The 22,545-nt window shown below is 37.1% G+C and overlaps 1 protein-coding gene across 6 annotated transcripts in view; it reads right to left on the reverse strand.

The window, feature by feature from the left end:
* Positions 1-22,545, reverse strand: part of anks1ab (ankyrin repeat and sterile alpha motif domain containing 1Ab) — a 57,458-nt gene that overhangs the window by 6,404 nt on the left and 28,509 nt on the right. For 2 of the 6 annotated variants that reach the window (XM_044121023.1, XM_044121028.1), the window contains 11 exons: positions 17,983-18,081; positions 17,277-17,423; positions 14,507-14,614; positions 11,188-11,358; positions 9,797-9,934; positions 9,580-9,651; positions 7,536-7,619; positions 7,282-7,419; positions 6,058-6,234; positions 2,278-2,376; positions 1,415-1,512 (listed from right to left, as the gene is read on the reverse strand). In XM_044121023.1, the coding sequence (XP_043976958.1) occupies positions 1,415-1,512; positions 2,278-2,376; positions 6,058-6,234; positions 7,282-7,419; positions 7,536-7,619; positions 9,580-9,651; positions 9,797-9,934; positions 11,188-11,358; positions 14,507-14,614; positions 17,277-17,423; positions 17,983-18,081 (1,331 nt within the window). Of the gene's footprint in view, positions 1-820; positions 1,513-2,277; positions 2,377-6,057; positions 6,235-7,281; positions 7,420-7,535; positions 7,620-9,579; positions 9,652-9,796; positions 9,935-11,187; positions 11,359-14,506; positions 14,615-17,276; positions 17,424-17,982; positions 18,082-22,545 lie in introns of all 6 variants that reach the window. The other 4 variants (XM_044121026.1, XM_044121027.1, XR_006370987.1 and 1 more) reach the window with 3 other exon arrangements.

Here is a 22,545-nt window from a genome sequence, read left to right on the forward strand (position 1 = left end):
AAAAATAAAAAATCTAATGTCTAATTAGAGCTGATGTACTCAGTAATGGAAAAAAAAATCCATATGATGAAATAATTGTTCTTCAGATAATTCCTAAAGAATTATTGTAAATGAAGCATATTTGTCCATTGACTTTAATGTGAAGATAGATATCTGTAAAAAAAAAATAATTATGAAAACTTAAAAACTAAATTTTTATTTACTCAATTCATCTTTAAATTTTATTTTTAATAATGTTTTATTATATAAATAAAACATGTACTGTAGATAATCAAAATAAATGTTAAGAAAAGCATGAAAAATCTGTTTTTACTATCCTATAAGTACAATGTTCTCATTTCCTTCTTGATTTTAATATTTGTAGACCTCTAGTTCTACTGTAGGATGTAGGAATTACTGTTGATGCCATTTTCAATAAATTTCACTATTTATACTCCAGGTCTGACAAATAACAGTGGGAGCCATGTTGAATGCAACAGCATGACCTCTGTAACACTGAATAATTACAAACGTAGATTTTGACCCCTGCAGAGACATGGTTTGCACAAATGAAACATTAAATAAATATTAAAATATTATGCATGTCTAAATGCATAATATGTAGAACAAAACTGAGCCTCTATTACAAAAATATTAATGGCTATCGCTATTCTCAAACCTCTGCAAGAAAATGATCAACATTTTCTCCCAAAATGTCAAACTGTTCATTTAAGAGTTAAGCCTATAGACCAATTTAGTCTTACACAAATCATTCCAACATATCTAAAAATATGTGAACTTGCTGTGAAGTCAAGCTTAAACAAATCAAAAATGAACATACTTGTTTTGCCTGTGGAGAAAACCAAAAAAAAAAAAAAAATGTCTTGAAAGAAGAAGAATAAAGATGCAACCTCTGGGAGCTATTGGGGAATTGGAGGCAGATGCAAGTTGTCAGGAAAAGGAGGATGAGGAGGAAGAGGCAGTTTGGTTGAGAGAGCAGGGCCACTTTAAAATGAGATCAGTCCAGGATCATCTGTTCCAGGGCTCCACCATTAGCTGCAGCAGCAACAGGCGAAGGGGGGGCTGCCAGGGATGTTGTGGGAGCTCGGGGGGAGCCGCAGGAGTGTTTGTCATGGCATGTAGGAGGTCGGCGTGGGTCGCTGGGCGGGGCAAAGGAAGGTGCAGGAGGAGGCAGCCCTGAGGGATGCTATACCATCACAGTGAGAAGGCACGGGGCTCACATGTATATATCTCTGTGAGTGTGTGTGTGTTTGTGTGTTCCTCCGTGAGAGAAAGAGATGAGCGGCGAACCGAATGCAAGGGTAGAGGAAAAAAGTACGAGGGAGGTGCAGTGAGAAGCGGGGGTGCGGCCGTGGGGGGTGGCAGGGAGCGGGGCGGGGAGAGAGTCCGGCCTCAGAATATGGTGGTCTCGTACTTGGTGCTGACGGGACGCCTGTTGGAGTCCCGCTGGTCACAGAGCCAGGTGGTGCTGCCCAGCGACTGCATGTCGGCATCCATCTCCAGGGGGTCGATCTGCCGGAGGGGGGTGGGGAGGGAGGAGGGACGAGAGGAGGAGGTGTGAGACGTGTGGCAGTGGAGGCCATTTGCGCCACACTGACAAGTCCTCAGCTCACACACGTGCATGTGGATTGGAGGTACAGTCAGTCCAGTGATCAGGTTATAATCACAGACACTGAGGGCTCAATCCACAGAGAATGGATGATATCTGACAGAAAATACTCTCAGCTTCTGTAACCAGCAGCAGCAAACCCAGACATATGACTCTCTGGAAGCTAAAGAGTATTCTGATTAGTAGTTAAGAAGCAGCTCATTCAAGATGCACATTCCTTCATACTTTATTCTGACAGAATTACTTCAAAGTTGCTAAAAGAATGACTAAAGGTAAGCATTTTGCAACCATCTGAGACAACCAAAGGCGATATTGTTGCAATTGATTTAACCCTCAATAGCCACTAGAATCACGTGACCTTTTCACCTTTTCCCACAAGGCCTCCGCTAATTTCATTTTCAAACTGTAACATGTAAGATGGACATGAGAAATGGGGAAAGTAAAGGGATGAGGAGGTTTTATGAGCTCCAAAATATTAAGAACCACGAAACAAAGAGTCAAAGTGCACTGCAGCATTGCCAAAATAATAATAATAATGATAATAATAATAATAATAATAATAATAATAATAATAATAATAATAATAATAATGGGTATAAGGGAGGTTCAGGTGTGTAAGCAGATGTATGGTGACTGAGGGCTGAAAAAAGGAAAGGAAAGAGAAGGACCTGGATTCCAGGGCTAACAGAGTGCAACGGGAGGAAGGAAGGACGGTGGGTAGTACACGTGTGACAGTGACAGCAGCGGCATTCGAGCAGAGGGGCGCCCTGGGAAGCAGGAGGACCGAGAAGACAAGAACAAAGACATGTTATAAAAAAGAAGGTAGGAGAGGAGGGACAGAGCATTAAATGGACAGTGAAGAAATCCAGCAGCAGCACAGGAATATCATTAGAAAATCTGTTTTCATGTCGGGGATTTTTGGCTCTGAATATTAACCGTCCCAATCCCATTTAGCAGCAACGGCAGCCGAGGACGGCAGAGCTTTGGATTTCTACACATGCTGACGTGGTGTGCATGCGTTGCAGTCGTGAAGGTGGAGCAGAGTGTGATTAATTAAACATCAGGTTCATTTGTTTCATCATAAACAGCAGCTCTTTTTGCATGCCTGACACACACGGAAGGATTATGAAATAGTGAGCCAAGCCGTGTGAAAAATCCTTTACGCATCCTGCAAAAGTGTGTGACGATCATAAATCAAAAAATAGCCCCACATTTACAGTACAGATATGATTTGTGGTTGTTTAATATCTACAACATTATGCTGTTTGGCAAAATTGTTGCTAAGCCCATTTTATTTATTCTTTGGCATTTGTCCATCCCCATCTTTGCATTTTTATTTTTGCATCTTTGTGAATTTTAGCCACTGATTTTTTTTTTCTGTTGCATCTTTTCTGCATTTACGCATCTGTCAGAGTAACTTGAACAAGCATTGAATCTGGCAGACACTCACTAATTACCAATTACCATAAAAGCCTTTCCTAATTACTTTAAAACAAAGAGCAAGAGTGGGGTGACAGATTCTTCCATATCATTTTTGAAATGCTGGAATTAGATGTGGGTTCGCCACGTGGATCAGCTGCTTCTGCGGGGGCTGACTGTTTGCTCTAGGCTTAGTCTTTTTTTTTATAAAGCCACGCATGTTGCTGTCAAGAATATACTTAGGACATCTTTTATATTTTAAAACAGTTCAGGGCAATTAAAGAAGACATTTTCACAGCACTGATGGTGGGGGTGTTTGAGTAATTTCAGGGGCAGCTTAGGTTATCCTTAAAAAGGTCATTTATGTCAGTAGTTCAGCTTAAAGATCAAATCATTTAAATATTAATTCATTAAATAAATAGTGTTTATTTCTGTTGATTTTGGGTTCCAGCTTATGAAAATTCAAAATGTGTTTCCGAGACAGAAAGTTTATGTTAACTCATCATGGCAGCCCACATGATTATGGGGAGAATCTGCTCATCAACATTTGCATAATGCACAAGGAGGAGCCACAAAAAGTAATTTTTTTAATAAATCGACTGTTCCAATCATGTTGATGGAGAGTTTGGAGGAAGGAAAAAGAATTGCAGACAAAGGTGCACAAATAACAAGGGAAACCACAGCCTCAAAAGGATTGTGAAGCATAATACTGAATCAGTTCTACTTAATGACAGATATGTCCAGGGCATTGGCTACAATATTAAACTGGAGACAAGAAGAGTCTTACCTAAGCTAAGAAACTAAATTGAGAAATTGACAACATTTTTGCTCAGTAGTAAAAAGTCTTATTTTTTAGATAAAACTAAATGTTGTATTTCATTTTGAAATCAAGTTCCTATCGTCTGAGGACAAAAAATCTAAGACGCTCTGGGTGCAGTTTAATATTTCGGTGATGATTGAAGCGATGATTTGGTGAGCCATTTTATTTGGTGTTGATCCGCTGTGTTTTGTCAGTTTCAAAATTAGCACAGCCACCTACCAGCAAACTTAAGAGCAGTTCATGGCTCCCTTTACTAACAAGCTTAATGAGATACTGATTTAACTTTCCAGCAGTTCTTGGTGCCTGCCCACACTACCAAAACACCAATATGATTGGAAAATTCATGGGAAAAAAATTATCTGCACAGACTGGATGCTCATAAGAGAGAGAAGATGAGCGACAACAGGCCCAACAATGTAAAATGTCTGAAGGTCAATATTAAACCAACCTAGGCTTCCTTACCACCTCAGTAAGTAGTAAAATGAGCTGCGACCAAGTATTTATTCTGTTCACTGGACACTACACAGTTCTCAAATAGGTGGACATTCTATATTAACCCCCTTTTTTAAGTTGACCTAATTTTTAAAGGAAATATTCTAATTTTCTTAGAACTTGAATTTTAAGTTTCCATTAACTACAAGCCAAAATTAGCAAAATGAACAGAAATAAAGATTTGACATTTATCACTTATTTTTTATTGATCCATAAAGTATGCAAGTTTATTTTTTATATATATAGAATTCCTGAAATAAATGATCTCTTCATTGATTCTCTAGTTTACAGAGATTAGGGCCGAAACAATTAATCGGATGATTCATAATCAATCAGTTATTGAAACAATCTCCAACTAATTTAGTACAGAGAACGTATGCAGAGCAGCAATTAGTCAAAGCTGTACCATAAATATATACACCTTCATTTAAGTTTTAAAAAATCCCTTGTCTGACAAGAACTCCTCAAGCTGTATAGTTTTAATTTCACTTGACTCAAGTGACATTAAAAAAATAGTTTCTGTAACAAGAAAATTTTAATTAAAAACTTTTTGCTATCCAATTATTAATCAGTTAATACAATAATTAATCAATTAATCTACAACTGATTAAGCATACACTACAGGAATGGTACGTTATTGCATTTTTTTTTATGTCGCATTTATTTACAAAAGGAATTTTCAGTTTTAATTGCATCTTTTAGTATATTTCTTATATTAAAGAAAGCTTAAATGAATATTTTTATCTGATTAATCGATTAATCAATTTAAAAAATAATCATTAGTTGCAGCCCTAACAGAGACGCACAGGTCCTTGTTCAGCTGCTAAACTCTGCTGGTTTCCTGACACTCAAAGCCATTAATGTTGTAACAACTGTAACATTGTGGGATGGGGCTTAGGAGACATTTAACAACACTTTGGGGATGATCTCTAAAATCTGTTTAAACCAACAACATTTTGCAGCAGCATGAAGCATTAAAACTAATCACAGATGACAAAAATCAGTCCCTGTCTCATCTAAAACCTAAATCCTGAGCCAGACTCATTATGCAGACGTGTGCATACTCCTTATTTTATGGCAAGAGGCAGGTGGTAAAACAAAATGATTTGTGTTTCTGCATAAGCAGTTGGTCCTGCACCATACACACACTCTCAGGTGACAGTGATTGCTGAAAGCCTATTATATGCTGCCAGAAAGGTCAATATGTCAGTGCGTCCCCCTGGGGGACCTGCGTGAACATTACGCAGCCCACTCAATCATAGGTGAGAACATGCAGGCGTGTCCTCCCACCGGGGGGGTTGAGCTTTTAGAATTGACCTGCAGTGTATCATTCATCTGCCTGTGAGCAACAAATAAAGCTTTCATTCATCACTTCTTTTAATTTTTTTCTTTCTTTCGCATATGCACCAATAGAAAATCTCCACTGATCCACAGGATGGACTCTCAGTGCTGTAGGGTATGTGAGTGGAAACTGGTGGAAAAGTAATGACTCATCACATTTTTCCCCCACACACAGCAAATCTTCCTTTGTAGGTGGCGTATTGGGAATTGAGTAGCGGAAGGAGAGAACTATGTCATGAGGTCTGTGTATATTTTCTGAATTATGACTCCATAACTGCATATTTCTACCAGTTCCTTCACCTTACAAACATTGAACAACTACAAATAATAACAAAAGCCTAATAAAACCATTTTTTTCTCCTTTCTTGATACTCACCGCTGATCTTCTCGTGCTGTTCCACGACTGAGAAACTGGGCGGCTGGTTTTGGTTTCTATGAACTCTGAGCCCAGAGATGTTGGAGGCACATAGTGTCTCGCCCTGGACTGAACTGCCATCTGATAAGCCACCTCAAACGCCTGTCCCAGTGTTAAGATGATCTCATATGTTTGGATCTAAATCAGAAAAAAAAAGTTAAAACATTAACTGACATGTATACTCTCAAAAATGCTTTATGCATTTTTATTCAGCCTCCATAACTCAAAGCTTTGCAGAAACACATCTTACTACAGTTATAGCTGAAAGGTGTTTGGTATATTGCACTCCATCCATATTCACATCAACTGCATGAGGTGAGGCCACCTGCATGTTCTCCCTGTAATTTCCCCAAAGTCTGTTGGCAATTGGTTAAATTGAACTTTATTTTAGGCTATCAGAGGAATGGAATCTGAACACAAAAGCACATCATAATGTTTTTGATTTTTATTTGTAAAAGAATTTTGATCTTTTTTTTCTCCCACTTCCTACTTTGTGCTGACCTGTGATTAAAATCCCAGGAAAATGTGTTGATGTTTGTGGCATTCCAAAATGTGTAGAATTTCAAGAGCATCTTTCAAGTGTAAGATGTATAAAACTTTCTGTATAACTAAAGCTTTGTTATGCATAAAGGCAGTATGTGCCTTCTTTTTCAATATATCTATGACCAAATGTGATTCTGTTTTGCAAATTTTAATTACTACAAAATGAGGAGCATATGCAATATTAATAGATGAGTCATTAGCCCTGAACGGCTACATATAGCACAATTTATCATTACATATTAAAATGTTTTGAACAACAACTAAAAGGAAACAGATTCAGGAGAATTTCTTCCTGCTTAAAAAAACAGACAATTCACAGACTGCTGACACTGATGACTGATAATTACCCCACTTCACACAAAAAGAAAATGCAGTGATTGTTGTTGACCTTTTCACAGTTACTGAGACATTGAGCAAAACTTTGTGTGAAAAGTGATTCAATCTAACAGTAGAAACTTGACGAGATGATAGAGATAAAATAAAATGCCAACAGAGCTCAACAGGATGTTTGTATACAAGTTTAACTGCAGGTAGCTGATGACATGCATAGAGCAGTGATTATTATAACTCCTGACAAAATAACAAACAGGTGCACATGTTTGTTTCCATTTCCCACAGTTTAAAACTGGTTTGAATACTTACGACTTCCACAGTACTGAAGACGTGACAGAAGTGGTGGCCACTCTTAGAGTCCTTGGTGATGTAAGCAAAGGTACAGAGGTCATCCGGGTCCTGGGCGGCACACGAGATGTTTCTGATTTCATGCTCTGCAACTATCGTCTGTTGGAGACAGAAATGAGGTGAAATGTGAAAAGAAATCAATCTCCATCAATTTGACAGCAATTTTTGTATTGAAATCTTTATATCTGTTAGCACAGATGCTAATATCGCTTTACCTTAGTGGCAGCATCAATGAACTTGACACCTCTGTAGGTGATGGACAGTATGACAACTGGGCCCTTTTTGGAATCCTTTGATTTCTGAAATGAACAAGATTCACATAATTGTCATGTTTCAAAAAAAGAAACTGATCATTTTTTTCATTTCTCGGATTTAATGACTCATAGTTTTGGTCAGAAGTATACATACACTCTTTATGGGGATGAATGTCATGTTAATCTGGAGCTTTCCAAGATGTTGCAGGTTATGCAACTCAAATATATGTATACACCAAAACTAATATTTGTGAAATCTGTCCATAAGTTGCACTTCTAACACCCAGTTTTTGTGACATCATTCTGGATTATTATTTAACCTTTGTTGGTGTTAGAATCAGTGAAATTGATTTAAATAAGTTGGTTTTCTGACTCAAATGTTTAAGCTCATAGTTAGCAGATTTGTAATAGTCTAGGACCTTCTACGAGCTATGAGGCAATAGTGCTGCCAACTGTATCACCATGCCACCAAGTCAAGTGTTTTGATAAGAAGTCTTTGAAAACCCCTAGTACCTCCACCCTTCACAGGACACCTCTACTCAGGTTACTGAGTGTAAATATTCGGGAATCGGGCCAGACAACTCTGTCCTTTTCAAACTACACTCACAAATGAGTCTGAGGTTAAATTAAAATTCAGCTCTTCTCTTTCACATTCTCTACTAAATTAATATTTTTTTTTAAAAAATGACCATCATTTTCTTGTGTGATTATGATGATGTAATTTACAGAAGGGTATCTAAGAGCTCACTCCAAAAAGCTTGGTGTCCTCTCCAGCTCTGCCATCCAATTTATAACAAATGAAACATCCAAAACTCACCACTGCACTCCAAAGTCCTCTCTGAACTGGCAATCATTACACACCGGCCACAAATTCATTGGCTCATGTTAAAATACAAAACACTCTTTGGTCTTCCACTCCACCTAATGCAGCCAAGTCTTTCTAAACTTTGACATTAATGTTTTTATCAAGGTAGCGTTTATGCTGTCTTTTTTTTTTTTGTCCTAACTTTTAAGTTTGTCCCTTTTTTTGAAACACCTTTTTAATTTTTGTTCAAAAGACCCTGCCTTTTATGAGGCCTCATTTGAATTCAAGAATTTGCTGGAACACCAGTTTTATGCTGCTATAAACTTAAGAGGGTGCCAACTAAGAAACAAGCATCTGGTCCAAAATTTAAACCTCCAGGCCTTACTACAAGCACAAAACTCAGAAAAAAATTCTACGTCTTATTTTTTAATAGCCATAATTACATCAGCAACTAATGAATTTACACTTTGCTTGCCCTGGTTGATTCTCTTCAAACCAGAAGATGAAAACATGTCTAAATTGCATTTCTGTTTTTGTATCATTTTCAAATACAATTGCTCACAATTTGAATCAGAATTGAATGGAAAAGACAAGAGCAAGTTTTGGATCAGGGTGAAGTTTTCAAACCTAAGAACACTGTGCCAGCTGCCAAGCATAGTGGAGGTTGCATCACACTGAGCGTCACTAACTTGGCTAGTTAGTTAATGACTGATAGTTAATGGTAAGTTAGTTACTCTCAACTTGCATTGATTGTACTCAATGCAAGTGAGTACAACTATATTGTATAAATTAAACACACGCCAATATCAAAAATATGTTTTGAAGGGATAAAGCAAGCTAACGTGATGTTTCAGGAATGGTTTTCCAAAGGCCTATATCTGATAAAATAAATTATGGAATAAGCTTAAAGTTTTTTTGTCCCAGGAAACCAGCTGATTTGAAGATATTTTATGTCAGTTTGGCCAAAGAATGTTGAATATTCAACTAGAATTATTCCAAAATGTATGGACAAACCTTCTGAAGGACACATACAAATCTTTGAGCCTATGTATGGAATGTTGACACAATTTTGTAATAACAAAAATATTTAATTATTCATTATAAGTCTCAAATTTTCATGATAAATGTTTGTGAACTTCAGAACAAGAATATGTTCTTTTTAGGCTGGAGTGGGAAGAAAAGCAAAATTCTTCAACTCACCCTAATTTTAGCACAGGCATCTTGTGTGGACTCAATCCCCCGTAAATCCCTGATTATCAATGATCCTAAATACTGAGGGGAGAAATAAATCACAATTCAGTATCCTCATTGCTCATGACAATCAAAACCAAATAAAGAGAAGAAAAAAAATATTATATGAAACTAAAACAGATTAAACGTTTCCATCTTTGTACCGAGGACAGAAAAGGATACTTACTGTTGCCTCGTACCTGCAGGAGTCCAGGATGAGCTTCTCAGGCTGGTGATGCCAGGCGGACACGGTGGCGTACGTGGCAGAGTGGCTCGGCGGCCGGAGGTTTAATCGAGACTCTTTATGTCGTTCACTGTGTCTGTCCTGCAGAGATGTAGAGATGCAGTCACAGCCCTGCATCCCACTTTCTACAGGTCAGACTGGGATTTTTGCACTACTTTGCGTAAATACATTCAAAGAAAACTCAAAGACGTTTTGACTCCGGATACTAATTTGTGTCTCTGTTGAACTGCTGAGTTACAAGACCTCTAACTGCTGCATATTAAAGCAGAAGCGTCTGAAGTTCGTCTGGTCAGCACTTTTTGGTAAGTCGTTTTTTGATATCCGAGCTCATAAATATTCATGCATGTTCAGCCTGCAGGTCAGTGCAGGATGTGCTGAGCTCTATCATAAATCACTTGTCAGAATAAAATACACTTGTGATAATGACACACCAAAGTTCTATCAGAAAGGTATTGATTTAAAATGCCATTTAAAGCAGGCAGTACAGCATATTCTTTCATTTCCAGAATGTTGTTTCTTTTTCTCTCTTTGCCTCACTGAGTCAGAGACCAGGCGTGCAAACTTGACTGTTTGTGTCGCAGTTTGACCTTTAGCAAATGCTAAAATTTGATCACAGAGATATTTTTAGCTCATTCTCACGCAAAAATAATCCAAGACACCCAGGGAGGCTGAGCTTCATGAGATGAAAAACAGCTGCAGGGCTGGGTTATTATTTAATGCAGCCATATTTTACCATCCACTGATGTTATTTCCATATAAATGTATGATGCTGTGCAAAATGCAAGAGAACAAACTGAAAATGAATGCTTGTTTTGTTTTTTTTTTTTACATTTTTAATGATAAATTTGCAAGGGTTTGGACCAAAATCTTGCAAACCTTTGTGTCAGCTTTTTTTTATCTGTGCTTGAATAAATTCATCCAATTAGTTAAGCCTTGAGGGACAATTGGCAGTTTAGTCTGCTGAACATGAAAAATATTAATAAATGCAACGAGTTGCAGTTTTTATAACCATAGGACACAGCAGTAGGATTTGAAATGTTACCATTTCATTTAATTTGAACTTACCACATCAAGATGTTTTATAGAAAATTAATTTGATAATTGCGCATAAATGGACAGAGATGCATTATTTAGAACAAGGCTCCATGGAATTAAAATCTGCCCACTAATTATACTGCTATATTAAACTGCGGATGAACATAGCAGTTCTGCCTCTGGGAAGAAAGCAAATATGCTGAATCCTCCTCCATTTTTTAAACTATTAATTCTCTTATAATAAGCTGCAGTGGGTGACTTCTTTAACTGAGATCCAAGTGAAAGAAGTTGAAACTCACTACAGAGCGCGGCCTCTCATTATAGGATCGCAGCGAAATGCTGCAGTCTTGATCGACTGCTCTTCGCCTCCGGTCCGACTCGGTCAGGGGGAGGAGCATGTCCATGGAGCGACTGGTGTAAGGGTCCAACTGACTGAGGGGTGAAGTGGTCTGGGATAGGAGATCATGGAACTGTCACAGAAACACACACAGGCACACCAAGCAGATTAATGTTTTGACAGCACTGGTTTTCCCGGTCTCTGTTCAAGCTTTTGACAATAGAATCCTCTCTTGGTTTATTTTAGTGCAGTTTAATCTGTCAGATAAATCAGCCATTGTATTTCAATGGCACTGAATCACAACCACATTTCAAACAACCTTTCCTGTAATGAATTAAACATAAAACTGTTTACCACATGATACTGGTTAATTTTATATTGGGTTTGTGGGGCTGTTATTGCTGTGACACATATTTGACGTCAGACAGTTACCTTAAAAAAAGCGGCTCTTATCATCACTTTTAGTGTCATCAGAATAGTACCACAAAATAAAACTTTAAGTCCATATCACTCTGCTCTATTGGGGTTTAATCTCCACTTATCCAAAATATATAAACATAAATGCTATCTAATGAAAACACTGTTACAGTTTATACAGAGCACATAAATTGAACTACCTTTCTAGTTATGCACATTATGGATATCTACTGTACCAACTAAATTACAGAAAGGCTATTTCTGCACTTTATTGAAGAATCTACTGAAAGTGTTGCAGTGTAAATAATCAAAAAGTCACAGCTTTTTCAGTGAGGGTTGGTATACCTGTTATGGGGTGTAAATATCTTACTGGCAGTTGAAAAACGTTAGTTTAATAATGTTTTGGAGAATTAGGAAGGAATTCTGGTGGCGTTAATCTAGTAGCTTCTTGGGAAATACTCACTGAAGAGTAGATTTTCACCATGGGAAGCGATGCTAGTTCAATAAACCTTTCCAGCAGTTTAAGAAAATGCTAGGATATTAAATGTTTTACCCCTGTCACTCATGCAGAAGATAGCTGTCGACATAGTCACTATTTTCTCAGCCAAACAATGCCAGAAGATAAATGTGAATCTGTCAGGTCTCATTTCCTCCTGCCTGATCCCTAAAACAACTACAAATCATGATTATGAGTGCTTTTCAATAATTTCATCAAAAGGTTAATATATTTCAGCAATTCTGTTTGAAAAAGCTTTGTTGCACACATTGTGGTAAATGTCAAATACTTAGGTATTCTAATTTTTACTATTAAAATGAAAACCAAAAGATCAGAATATTAGAAAATTGGTCTCAATGCTAAAAATAAAATTGGACTCTTATTTTAGGAAAAAAATGGAGCTACCCAATAGCCTATATGATTGTGGTGGACAATGCAGAACAGATACTTGCCCAGCAGGCCATCATTGAACACACAAAAAGGGTAAGCCAAGAAGGTGGTTGTGCTCAGACAAGTAGATTATCGGAATGTTGAGTGGAAGGAAAAAAACGTGGCAGAAAGAGATTCACAAGCAATACGGATAATCCCAGCAGAGGAGAGGCTTTTGCATCAAAACAGACTCATAACTTTAGGCAAGTATCAAAGTGAAAACAACATTTCTGATGTTGTCTGTTTTTCTTCAGCAACCCCAGCAGCACTGCGTAATGTAACTGCTAATGCACGCCAACATCGTCAGTGCAGTCTTCCACAAGCTTTTTTATCTCTGATCAACAATTGTTTTTTTTATAATCTGGCTCATACAGTTATTGCCTTTTCTCTCCTGCCTGTTGTCTTGGACTTGGTAATAATGACTCAGTTTTACAGTCTATTGTTGTCAGGGAAACAACAGAAAATAGTGTCAACATAACCAAGAGTCTCATGGAGAGTTATTAAAACAAGATGAAAAACATTTTTTTGAACTATCTTGTTTTTCAAGCAAAGGAGCCCATATTTAGACTAGCTTAACACGAGTAATAACAAAGTTGGCTGATTGTAGAGCTTTGAGCTCCCAAGTGAAACAGTGGCTTAAACAGAGACAAATCTGTGAACGCTGCTGCTCGCACAGCCGATACTGAGGAGCAATTTTCTTCTCTTTGTATTATTCTCTGCTGTTATTGTTTTGTGCCAATTTCATGCTTATGCACTTTTCTCTTATGTTTTATTTTCTTGCTTATTTAAATAGTTTTGTTTCTATTTGTAGTTTTAATGACTCAGGATTTTTTAAATGCCAGACCAGAGAATAAGCCTAGAAATTCACCTTCAGCTTGAGCATCTTTAGACCATCGTTTTTTTGCTAAAGGTAACAGTGTTTTATGTTTTGTCCCAGATTTTAAAAACAAAAGACTTCCATAGCTTTCTCTAATTGCTTGACATTTTTACAGTTGTGATGGTATAAAATGTCCTCTTAAATTGGCTACATTCAGACTAGCTAATTATCTTAGCTGCCCTTCAGAAATTTTTATGAATTAAAGACACTAAACCTTCTACTAAACACTTCATAAGTTTCTAACTGAACTACTGACTTGAAATTTACACCATATGTCAGCAGGAACCAAAGTAATCCATATAAAACAATTAATTTAGTTATGTCTAATAAAAGGGGTGGAATGACACAAGGAATGAGTAATGAACACAAAAAGGCCTAGATAGTCAAATAGTTAAAGTCTAACAATATTTAGAAAGCAATCATCCTCTAAACCAGTTCCAGTCAATAGCAGCTGGTCTAGTCCAGGATAGTCTGGACAAAAATCTGAATAAGAAACCAGAGTGTACTTTTAACTTAGGGAATCCTCCAAACACAGTCAATAACTCTCAGGTAGCTTTAAAGAAGGCAAATAAATCTGTATAGCTGGGTCCATAATCTGAATTAAAAACAACTGAAAATTTATGGGAAAAAAACCTCAAAGTCTGAGACGATGCCCAGAGAACCTTCAAGATTTTTGAAGACAGACTGAGTGGAAGAAAACATCAAAATTGTACCATGCAAATAGTTGATCGAATCAGAATGTCATTGAAAAAAAAATTAAAAAAATGCGTCTCTACTAGTACTTAACATATTTCAGTTGGATATTCAGGGTACTTGCAAAACAACATTTGTGGACTTATCTGTGTTGATTTCTTTTTATTTGGGTTGCTACCAACATCTGATATAATTACCATGTCAACAACTTCATTAGAAATATATATTTACTGAGAAAACATTTATGTATTCACAATTTTCCCTGCCAAACATGTCTTTTTGTAGGAAGCTAATTCCCACAAGGCAGCACCAACATAATAAAGAGGGCAGATTAAGTGTTAAGTATGTAAACTTCGTAATCAGTCTTACCATAATTGGGGACAGCCGACGGGATTTAGAGGGAGCTTCTTCATAGGGTCTCTCTGCTAGAGATGCAATGATTCTCTTCCTGTGGCCTAAGGGCCCGACCTTAATAACCTGGAGGGAACAGCATCACTCTATGAATTTCAATTTTACAGACATCTGAATATCTCATACAGAACAATTTATCCAGACAAAGCTAAGAGGGATGAATCTAAAAACACACTGCCGCTCTTGATGCTATGTATTCTTCACTGGCTGGCAAACAAAAGTGACTCTCGTCAATAATTCAGCTTCAATCTGTTTTGCCATGAGCCTAAAGTACAACACTGTGTCCTTCTTGGGACACTCTAAAATTCACAAGCCATATTTAGATGATGAGCTACAAAAACAGAGAGGACCTCAGACCTTTCTGTAGGTCTGAGGTCTACAGAACATTATCCAGAAATATATAGACAGTGCAGCTGTATTTTCTGATAGCCATACGGAAAATTGCACAACAGAATAACATATCCATGAGTACAATCTTTGTTTAACCATTTACAAGGACCACATCTGCTCATATGTCTAAAAGTCTTACAGGATGAAGCAAATATTAATTTCATGTAGTAAAATCCCATCACCTTAATACCATATATTTGCATAATTGGCTATTAACATTCATGCTCATCCGCAAAGGGTGGATGTTGAGCGATTAATGTTACATTTGCAATTATGTTCCTGGTACAAAACCTTCCAGAACAAGCTCATGTAATTCTTTGTCTGATCGGTTCTATTACTCAGAGGCGGAAGAAGCAAATGGTCCGTGCATTTGATTTCTGGTTATGTTTTTATTCTCCACAAAAGCTCCAGCAAAACCAGTGAACACAACGCTAGTGAAAAGAACCTTGGAATGATTTTGGAAATGCGACCTGGATCGCAGAAGAAGCCAGATGCTATTCGCTCTAAAATGCTGAAGAGGATGTAGAAAATGTAATGGGCAAAGAGAGTTCTGCCAAGATGCTCACAGGCAGTTCTTGCTGCTCTGCACACTGAGAGTAATGTGCCGCGCACTCAGACCCCCATCTTTCTTCATCGCAGTCTGCTGGACACCATCCCTCTCACACTGCATTGGCAGCAAGCTTGGCTGCTGCTACTGCAGCTCTTTCTGAAATTTTACCACCGCTGCCTTTTCGTTTACTGCCACCAGACGCTGCAAACATAATATCATATCTTCAAGCACATTAATTCTCAGCTTCTGAGCTACTATCCACTCACATAGCAGACACTATGGCTCATCTGCTTTGTTTGCCTGATTGTCCTCAAAAAACATGGCTAACATACAATATGCTAAATTTGATAACATTTCACATAATAGTGATCTAAATGTTAGAAACCGCATGGGTGATTACCAAAGGGTTGAAATCTAATACATTTCCAGCAGAAAAAAGCCATTCCATTAAGCATAGTGAACATCCATGAAATTAAAAAATGTGTTAAATATCACAAATAAACCAAAAGACTGGGATCTGTAGCACCTAATCTTTTGCACACTGTCTTTTTCACCTTATAAAACAATATGCAAGGTTTGAACACTTAGAGAGCTGATAAATAAATTATCCAAATACAGAATGAGTGCTTTACATCTTGGTCATCAACCTAAACTGACTGGCTGAGCAAGGAGAGCGTTAATCAGAGAAGCAGCCAAAAGACATTTCGTTTGGCAGGTAACTGACACCCTGAACACATCAGGCCCACTATGCAAAATGGTGTAGGCAGGATTATGCTGTGGTAGTTAATTTTCTTTCAACAAGCAGGATAGTCCAGTAGAAAGACCTGAGACTGAGATGGAGGTTTAGATCCAGCACTGAACATGAAGTCATATATATATATATATATATATATATATATATATATATATATATATATATATTTGTTAGAATGTCCAAGACCAAGCAAAATTAAATTAGGAATTTAAGTGATGGTCATTATGTTGTGCTAATCTGTAATAAACTTCCAAAAAACTACAAAACTGCTGAAACAAGGTTAAAAGCCTTTAACCCTAGACTTGTCTTTGATTTTTAATAAATAGAACATTGATTAATTCTGGTCTGAAATACAACTTTTCATTTCTTCTCTTTATTCTGCCACTGGAATATTATCTTTCAGTTTTTGTTTGTTAACTGTCTTATGTTTTTGTCATATAAAGCACCTCAAACTGCTTGGCTACTGAAATGTGCTATTCAAATAAACTTGACTTGAGTCCAGAAATAAACAAGAATCAAATTAATGAAAGGTCACAGATGATGTGTGACATTTACAAACAAATTCAAACTGCTTTTGAGAATTCATTAAAAAAAGGCTGCACTCACAACATGTGCACAATTTTAAGAACTGCTTGATTGAAAATGCAACATGCATCTCTCTGTTGGATCAACCATTTTAAGACCATAACAAATTTGTCCTCCTATATAATCACTGATTTTCATAAAATGTCACACTATTTCCGTAAAGATAAAACCAAATTAGACTTTTTCTGTCATCCATGACCCTCTTTTCAACTTAATTTACATTATCTGCTATTTATCTACTAATTAGTCTATGATTTATAAAGCATATGAGCTGAAACACTTTTTTGATTCTTCTGTGCTCGTGTATGAAGTGCCTCTTAACCTCAAACAGAATCCACCATATTTATGTTTCAGTGAGAAATAGTTTTCATTGCCACAGAAGTGAAATTTCATAACAGTGCACTGTAACATGTCAAACATGTAAAGTTAAATACTTAAACAACTCTTACATTAACAATTTCCAGCTCCCACAAGTTCTTCACACACTCCAGGGTTCGGTAGCCATTAGAGAGAAAGTTGGGAAGATACTCATGCAGGCCAAGGCAGTCCAACCAAGAGGATAAAGATGTGCTGCCATCACAACCCAGTGGTTTCACCTACAGACAGAAAGACAGGCATATGAGAGCAAGTACTGTGATGTTAACGTCAAGTTAGGAGTAAAAGAGGAAGCAGTGTTAAATACAATTTCCTTTTTGAGTCCTACTTGCAATGCAGAGTTCTGCCATGTTATCCTAACAGAGTCTCAAGATATAGACAATTTAAACTAGTCCAGGGGTCTGCAACCTAAAGTAGAATATCAGGAAATGTTATTATTTTGTGAGTTTAAGATTATAATTAACAAATAAAAAATGAGAGCAGTGGAAATCTGAATTCTGTACAAAAATTTGTGTGTTAATATTGCAATTCTCTTTTGAATTATGTTGTAATAAAGCAAAACAAATCCATTCAGGAGCATTTCAGCTTCATTTTGCCTTAGTTGTTGGCCTAAAACTGATTACTGTTATGTACAGATTATAATTTCCAACCAATCCTGAAGGGAGCAATATCCCATTTACATCCATTAACAATAACAACCTTTATCTCACTTCATTTTAGCTAATTGACATCTGTTGTTGAAGTACTGGAGTCTATTTTTCTGGATGTGGTGTTAAGTACCTTGGGCAAGCCGCGTGCTGCATGGAGGATTTTCTTTCTGTGCCCTGGGTCAGTGATCCCCATGTCTCTTAAATCTTGGTCCTCCATCACGTTACTTCCCTGCATGTGCATAAACATGAGAGAAACATGCAAATAAACTCATCCACATACAGGCACAACCACATGGATGAAATCATAGGAAACATCCATGCAAACAGCCTGTTTTAGCCAAAGCTTTGAACTAAAATGGCCTACATATCACGTAGTACGTCCGCTTCCCACATATGAACATAAAATATTTGCTCTGAAAATATCCAATCAATAAAACTGTTACAGCTTGTTCTACACGCTTCCTGAGAATAGCTAATCGTAGCTGTACATGTGCACACACATATGCACATCTCTGACACAAGCACTAACAACAGAGTGGGAGGACAATGAAGTCAAATAAAATGTGCATGCCAGGAGTAATCAATCTAATCTGGTGCGACTGAGAGAGAACAAAGCCTCCAAAGCAGCAGCATCTACAGGACGCCTTAGTTGCTGTCTCGGTGTGTGTCGCAAAATTACATCCATTTTTTTCCCCATTTGTTTCACAATTCCTGTTTGATTAAGACTGTGGAAACAATCCACAATTATAACTCTATTCCAATCCCTGAAATCATGTCTAAAAAGCAGATTCTTGTCTAATTCGTGGAGATGTTCACGCTCAGCTCCAGAGGTTTTGTCTTCTTTTCCTTTTTTAGGCAGGAAGAAAGTCACAAAGACAACCAGAGAAATGAGAAAGAATATTAAAATGCTCTGTTGTCTTTACTCAAGCAGCTTTCACTGGATTGATTTCTGAACACATGATGTAGCAGCATCAGGGTGCAGCCGGGAGATTACTCACTGATCGCTGTAATAAAAGGTCAAAATGAAGTTGGGTCGGACATGAGGGAGGCCCAAAATAGATTCTCCACTTTTATTAACACAGTTTGAAGTTTGATGATGCCTCGGGGGACTTTGCAAACTTATTATTTCATGCTGCATTTGAAACATGTGACGGGAATGTATGGTTCAGTTCTTACATAGCTTATGAGCTATGGTGACTTGATTTAATCGGATACGACTTGCAGATGTAGCCATGGAAGAAGTCCTTCATCTCACTAAATGCATTCGGTTAAAGCAGCAGTGAATTAGAATTGCTCTATTGGTCTGCCCCAATTGTTAATTTTTGTTTTCCTATTTTAAGATGCAGTGGGCGTTAATGGTGAACTGATGAGGAAAAATAGGTTTATGTGTTATAATATGTAAGTTCAGCTCCACATTATGCCAACCGAAACAGAAAGGGCTGCAGAGTCTGATGCAATATTAATATGGCAGAGATGCAATGTGTATGCATGATGGGCAACTTCTAGATGCTCCACACAAGACAATATGCCTCACTGCCACATTTGTTTGGAAATTAGAGCAGCAAAGCATGAGAAAAAAAAATAAAGAAATTATGTGGATTTTTAGTCTGAAAGGAAACATGTAAGCATAAAAGCAGAGAGAAGGAAAGCCACTGCCGCCCCATTTCTGGTGGCATGAAAAGAACACAAAATGATAATCGTCGTGTAAAAATTATGAGAATGGGCGCACAGCTGTTCATAATTTATGATCCCTCAAAAGCCGCATCTCACAGCAGTCATCACGTGCAGAGCGCCTCGTTGAACCATGCCAGCGCCAGCCCCTTTGCTCTAAAAGGAGAGCAAGGGAGAACTTTGCAGTACAGTATCTTCAGCTATGACGTTAGTGGTTTGTAGGTGCAGTGAAGCACATATGCGGAGCTTCCTGTCGCACCAGAACTGCGCAGAGGAAAATTCAATGATTTCTGGTATAAGTAAGACAAAAATAGCAACATTAAAGTAATTAACTTCAGTTTAAAAAATGCAATTGAGGACCAAGGAGTGAAGGTGGTCTTACTGGCTTTTAAAAGTATTAATAGTTTTATTAACTAGACGTTTCCAGTAAGGCTACACAATATTAAGCAAGCGTATGAGGTGTGACAATGATGGTGAATGTTGGAATAAGTAAGCCAATAATTTACCATACATGTTCATTCCTTACTGTTTTTGAGTTCATTGCAAACATAAACCCACTGGTGATGAGTCACCTAAGCAGCTTCTATAAATATTTAGTTTATTTTTTCAACAAAATGGTTTGAATAAAAAAATGAAAATATTGCTCCAAACGCTCTTTGGCAAAGAAATAACTGTAAAAGTGTATTAATGACTTTTCTAGAAAGCCAGACCCAAAGATAACAATGCAGGTTTTTTTATTTGTAAAAGCAGAACACTAAAAATGCTATAGGCTGTTTAGATTTTATAAATTTAAATAAAATATTGCCACGCGGACATCGCCCTATCTTTTATGCTGCAATTCATCCTGGGAGATTACACATGTGAGGAGCGCCATCTAGGCAGAACAGTAATTTCTGTACATTGAGTAACGGTCAACGCTTTCAAATTGACCTGGAGCACATTAAAATATAAGGCAATGCAGACATGACAAGGGTAAATGAAGATGAGGAGGACAAAACAGATGAAGAGAGTCTGCTGAAGAAGCTGGTGTTTGTTCAACCGTTGCTTGGAAGTGCCAACTAAAAAGGAGAGTGGATGATGCAAAGATCTCCAGTTTCCATCTGAAGCTGTTTACGATAAGCAAGAGATCAAAACATTTTCTCAAATCATTTATAATGGTGTTGCTTCATTTTCACTGTCTTCCAATTTAGATTTTCCGTTAGCTCATGCTAATGGCGTTAGCTATAAAATTAAACAATATATCACAAGCTGACATTTCATTCAACAGAAATCTGGTGTACACCATATGAAAACTTTGAGGCAGTTTGCGTAATTCCAGACGTTTTGTCTACCCTCGTCAACCTTCACAGCTTTGATTTCTTATGTTTTCTTAACGCTCAGATTCACAATATGTCAAAAAAGGGACCTCCATAAGTGAAAAATGTAATCAAGATATACAATATTGAAATAATTATTTTTACGTGTCATAGACAACAACTTTTGGTTTAATATTAAGATGTTTGAAAGTTTATAATATTGTCTGTGTGATTGAAAAAAAAAAAAAACACTTTGTTTTTAACGTCTGACATTAAACCAGGCTAAAATATTTTCTGTTTCAGGTGAATAAGAATTATCGTATTTATTTTCATTTGCTAGGTACCAAAATAATTAGAGCAATAAAGTAGTATGAGGATGGTAGCAACATGTGTGGGTGTTTAACTGCACTAAAAAAAACTGTGAATTTCCTAAAATAGTTGGAATAATAAGCAAAGAAGATTACACATCTTAAGACATCAGCCAGGTTGTTCAAGCTTGGGAATAAATGTAGATATTCCAAATGGTCAATAACCCTAAGAACAGCACCAAGGTATTTTACAAAGTAGCTGGAAAACTAAGACAATGATTTGAAGTGGTGCAAATCAGACTTCCACAGAAAATTTGTGCACAGAGCTTATAAGGTGTGTGAGGCCTAACAACATGATTGTGTTACACCAGTTCTGCCAAGAGGAATGGGGTACAGTTTCAGCAAACTATTGTGAGAAATTTGTGGAAGGACACTCAAAATGTATATTACTAGTACAGTAATATATTATGATAATGTACCGTATGTAAATATTTTTTTATCCGTTAAATTTTTGTTTGATTTGATGTAAATATCTAGTTTTGAGTGTTTTCCCAGTTTTATATCTCATAAGATGTCTGGCTGTTAATGATTTCTATTTTCTCTACTTAGTTTATGACTTGGGAGTACATTTAAGTGGATAAACATTGTTATGTGAATTAAATCTGATTGACTGACAGACTGATATAAAAGGAAGATTTAAATAATTTATGCTATCTTAAACCACTTTCTTTAAAACACCACAACAGCAAAGTGGCATTGGCAATGGATTACTTTATAGTTGTCCTTTTAGGAAAAAGAATCCAATCAAAGCTGAATAGAAAATGAGCCACAGCGCTGCCATCTGCTGATCAGCCTAACCACCTTTACAAAGATTCCCATAAATGAGTTCTGATCGATCACATCTGAAAAAAGTCTGGCACCACCTTAAAGGGCACAATATTAAACATTCACAACACCAGCCTGACTACTCTGACCTTTCTCTTGTTTGCAACCTCCACATCTTTCTGGGGGTTGCATGTGTAATTTGCCTGGTGAACCTAATGATTTATCTCTTTGATGCATCAAGTTTAGCAGACACATTAGTTGTGACATGAACAAGAGCATCTGAATGCCTGATGACCTACAGTCCCTGTCACATTATTGCCTTGGGAGTTTCCACAAACACTAACTCTAAAAGCCCATCAGAAAAGAAGATTTGACAGGGTTCTTCACAACAACTGTAGATAATGGTACAGGATTAAGACAAATTTATTGTGAAAATAAAATATCTATTAAGGGTACAAATATTTCTGCACAGCTCACTTAAGACAACCATTCTTTATGCATAATTGAGAGTCAATGCAACATTTTGTTACTTTCCTTAAATAATGGTCATTTTTTGTCAAAAGTGCTGCTTTTTGCGTGAGTCAACTTTTAGTT

The sequence above is a fragment of the Gambusia affinis genome, linkage group LG07 (assembly GCF_019740435.1).
Source record: "Gambusia affinis linkage group LG07, SWU_Gaff_1.0, whole genome shotgun sequence".
In the NCBI taxonomy this organism is placed as follows: domain Eukaryota; kingdom Metazoa; phylum Chordata; class Actinopteri; order Cyprinodontiformes; family Poeciliidae; genus Gambusia; species Gambusia affinis.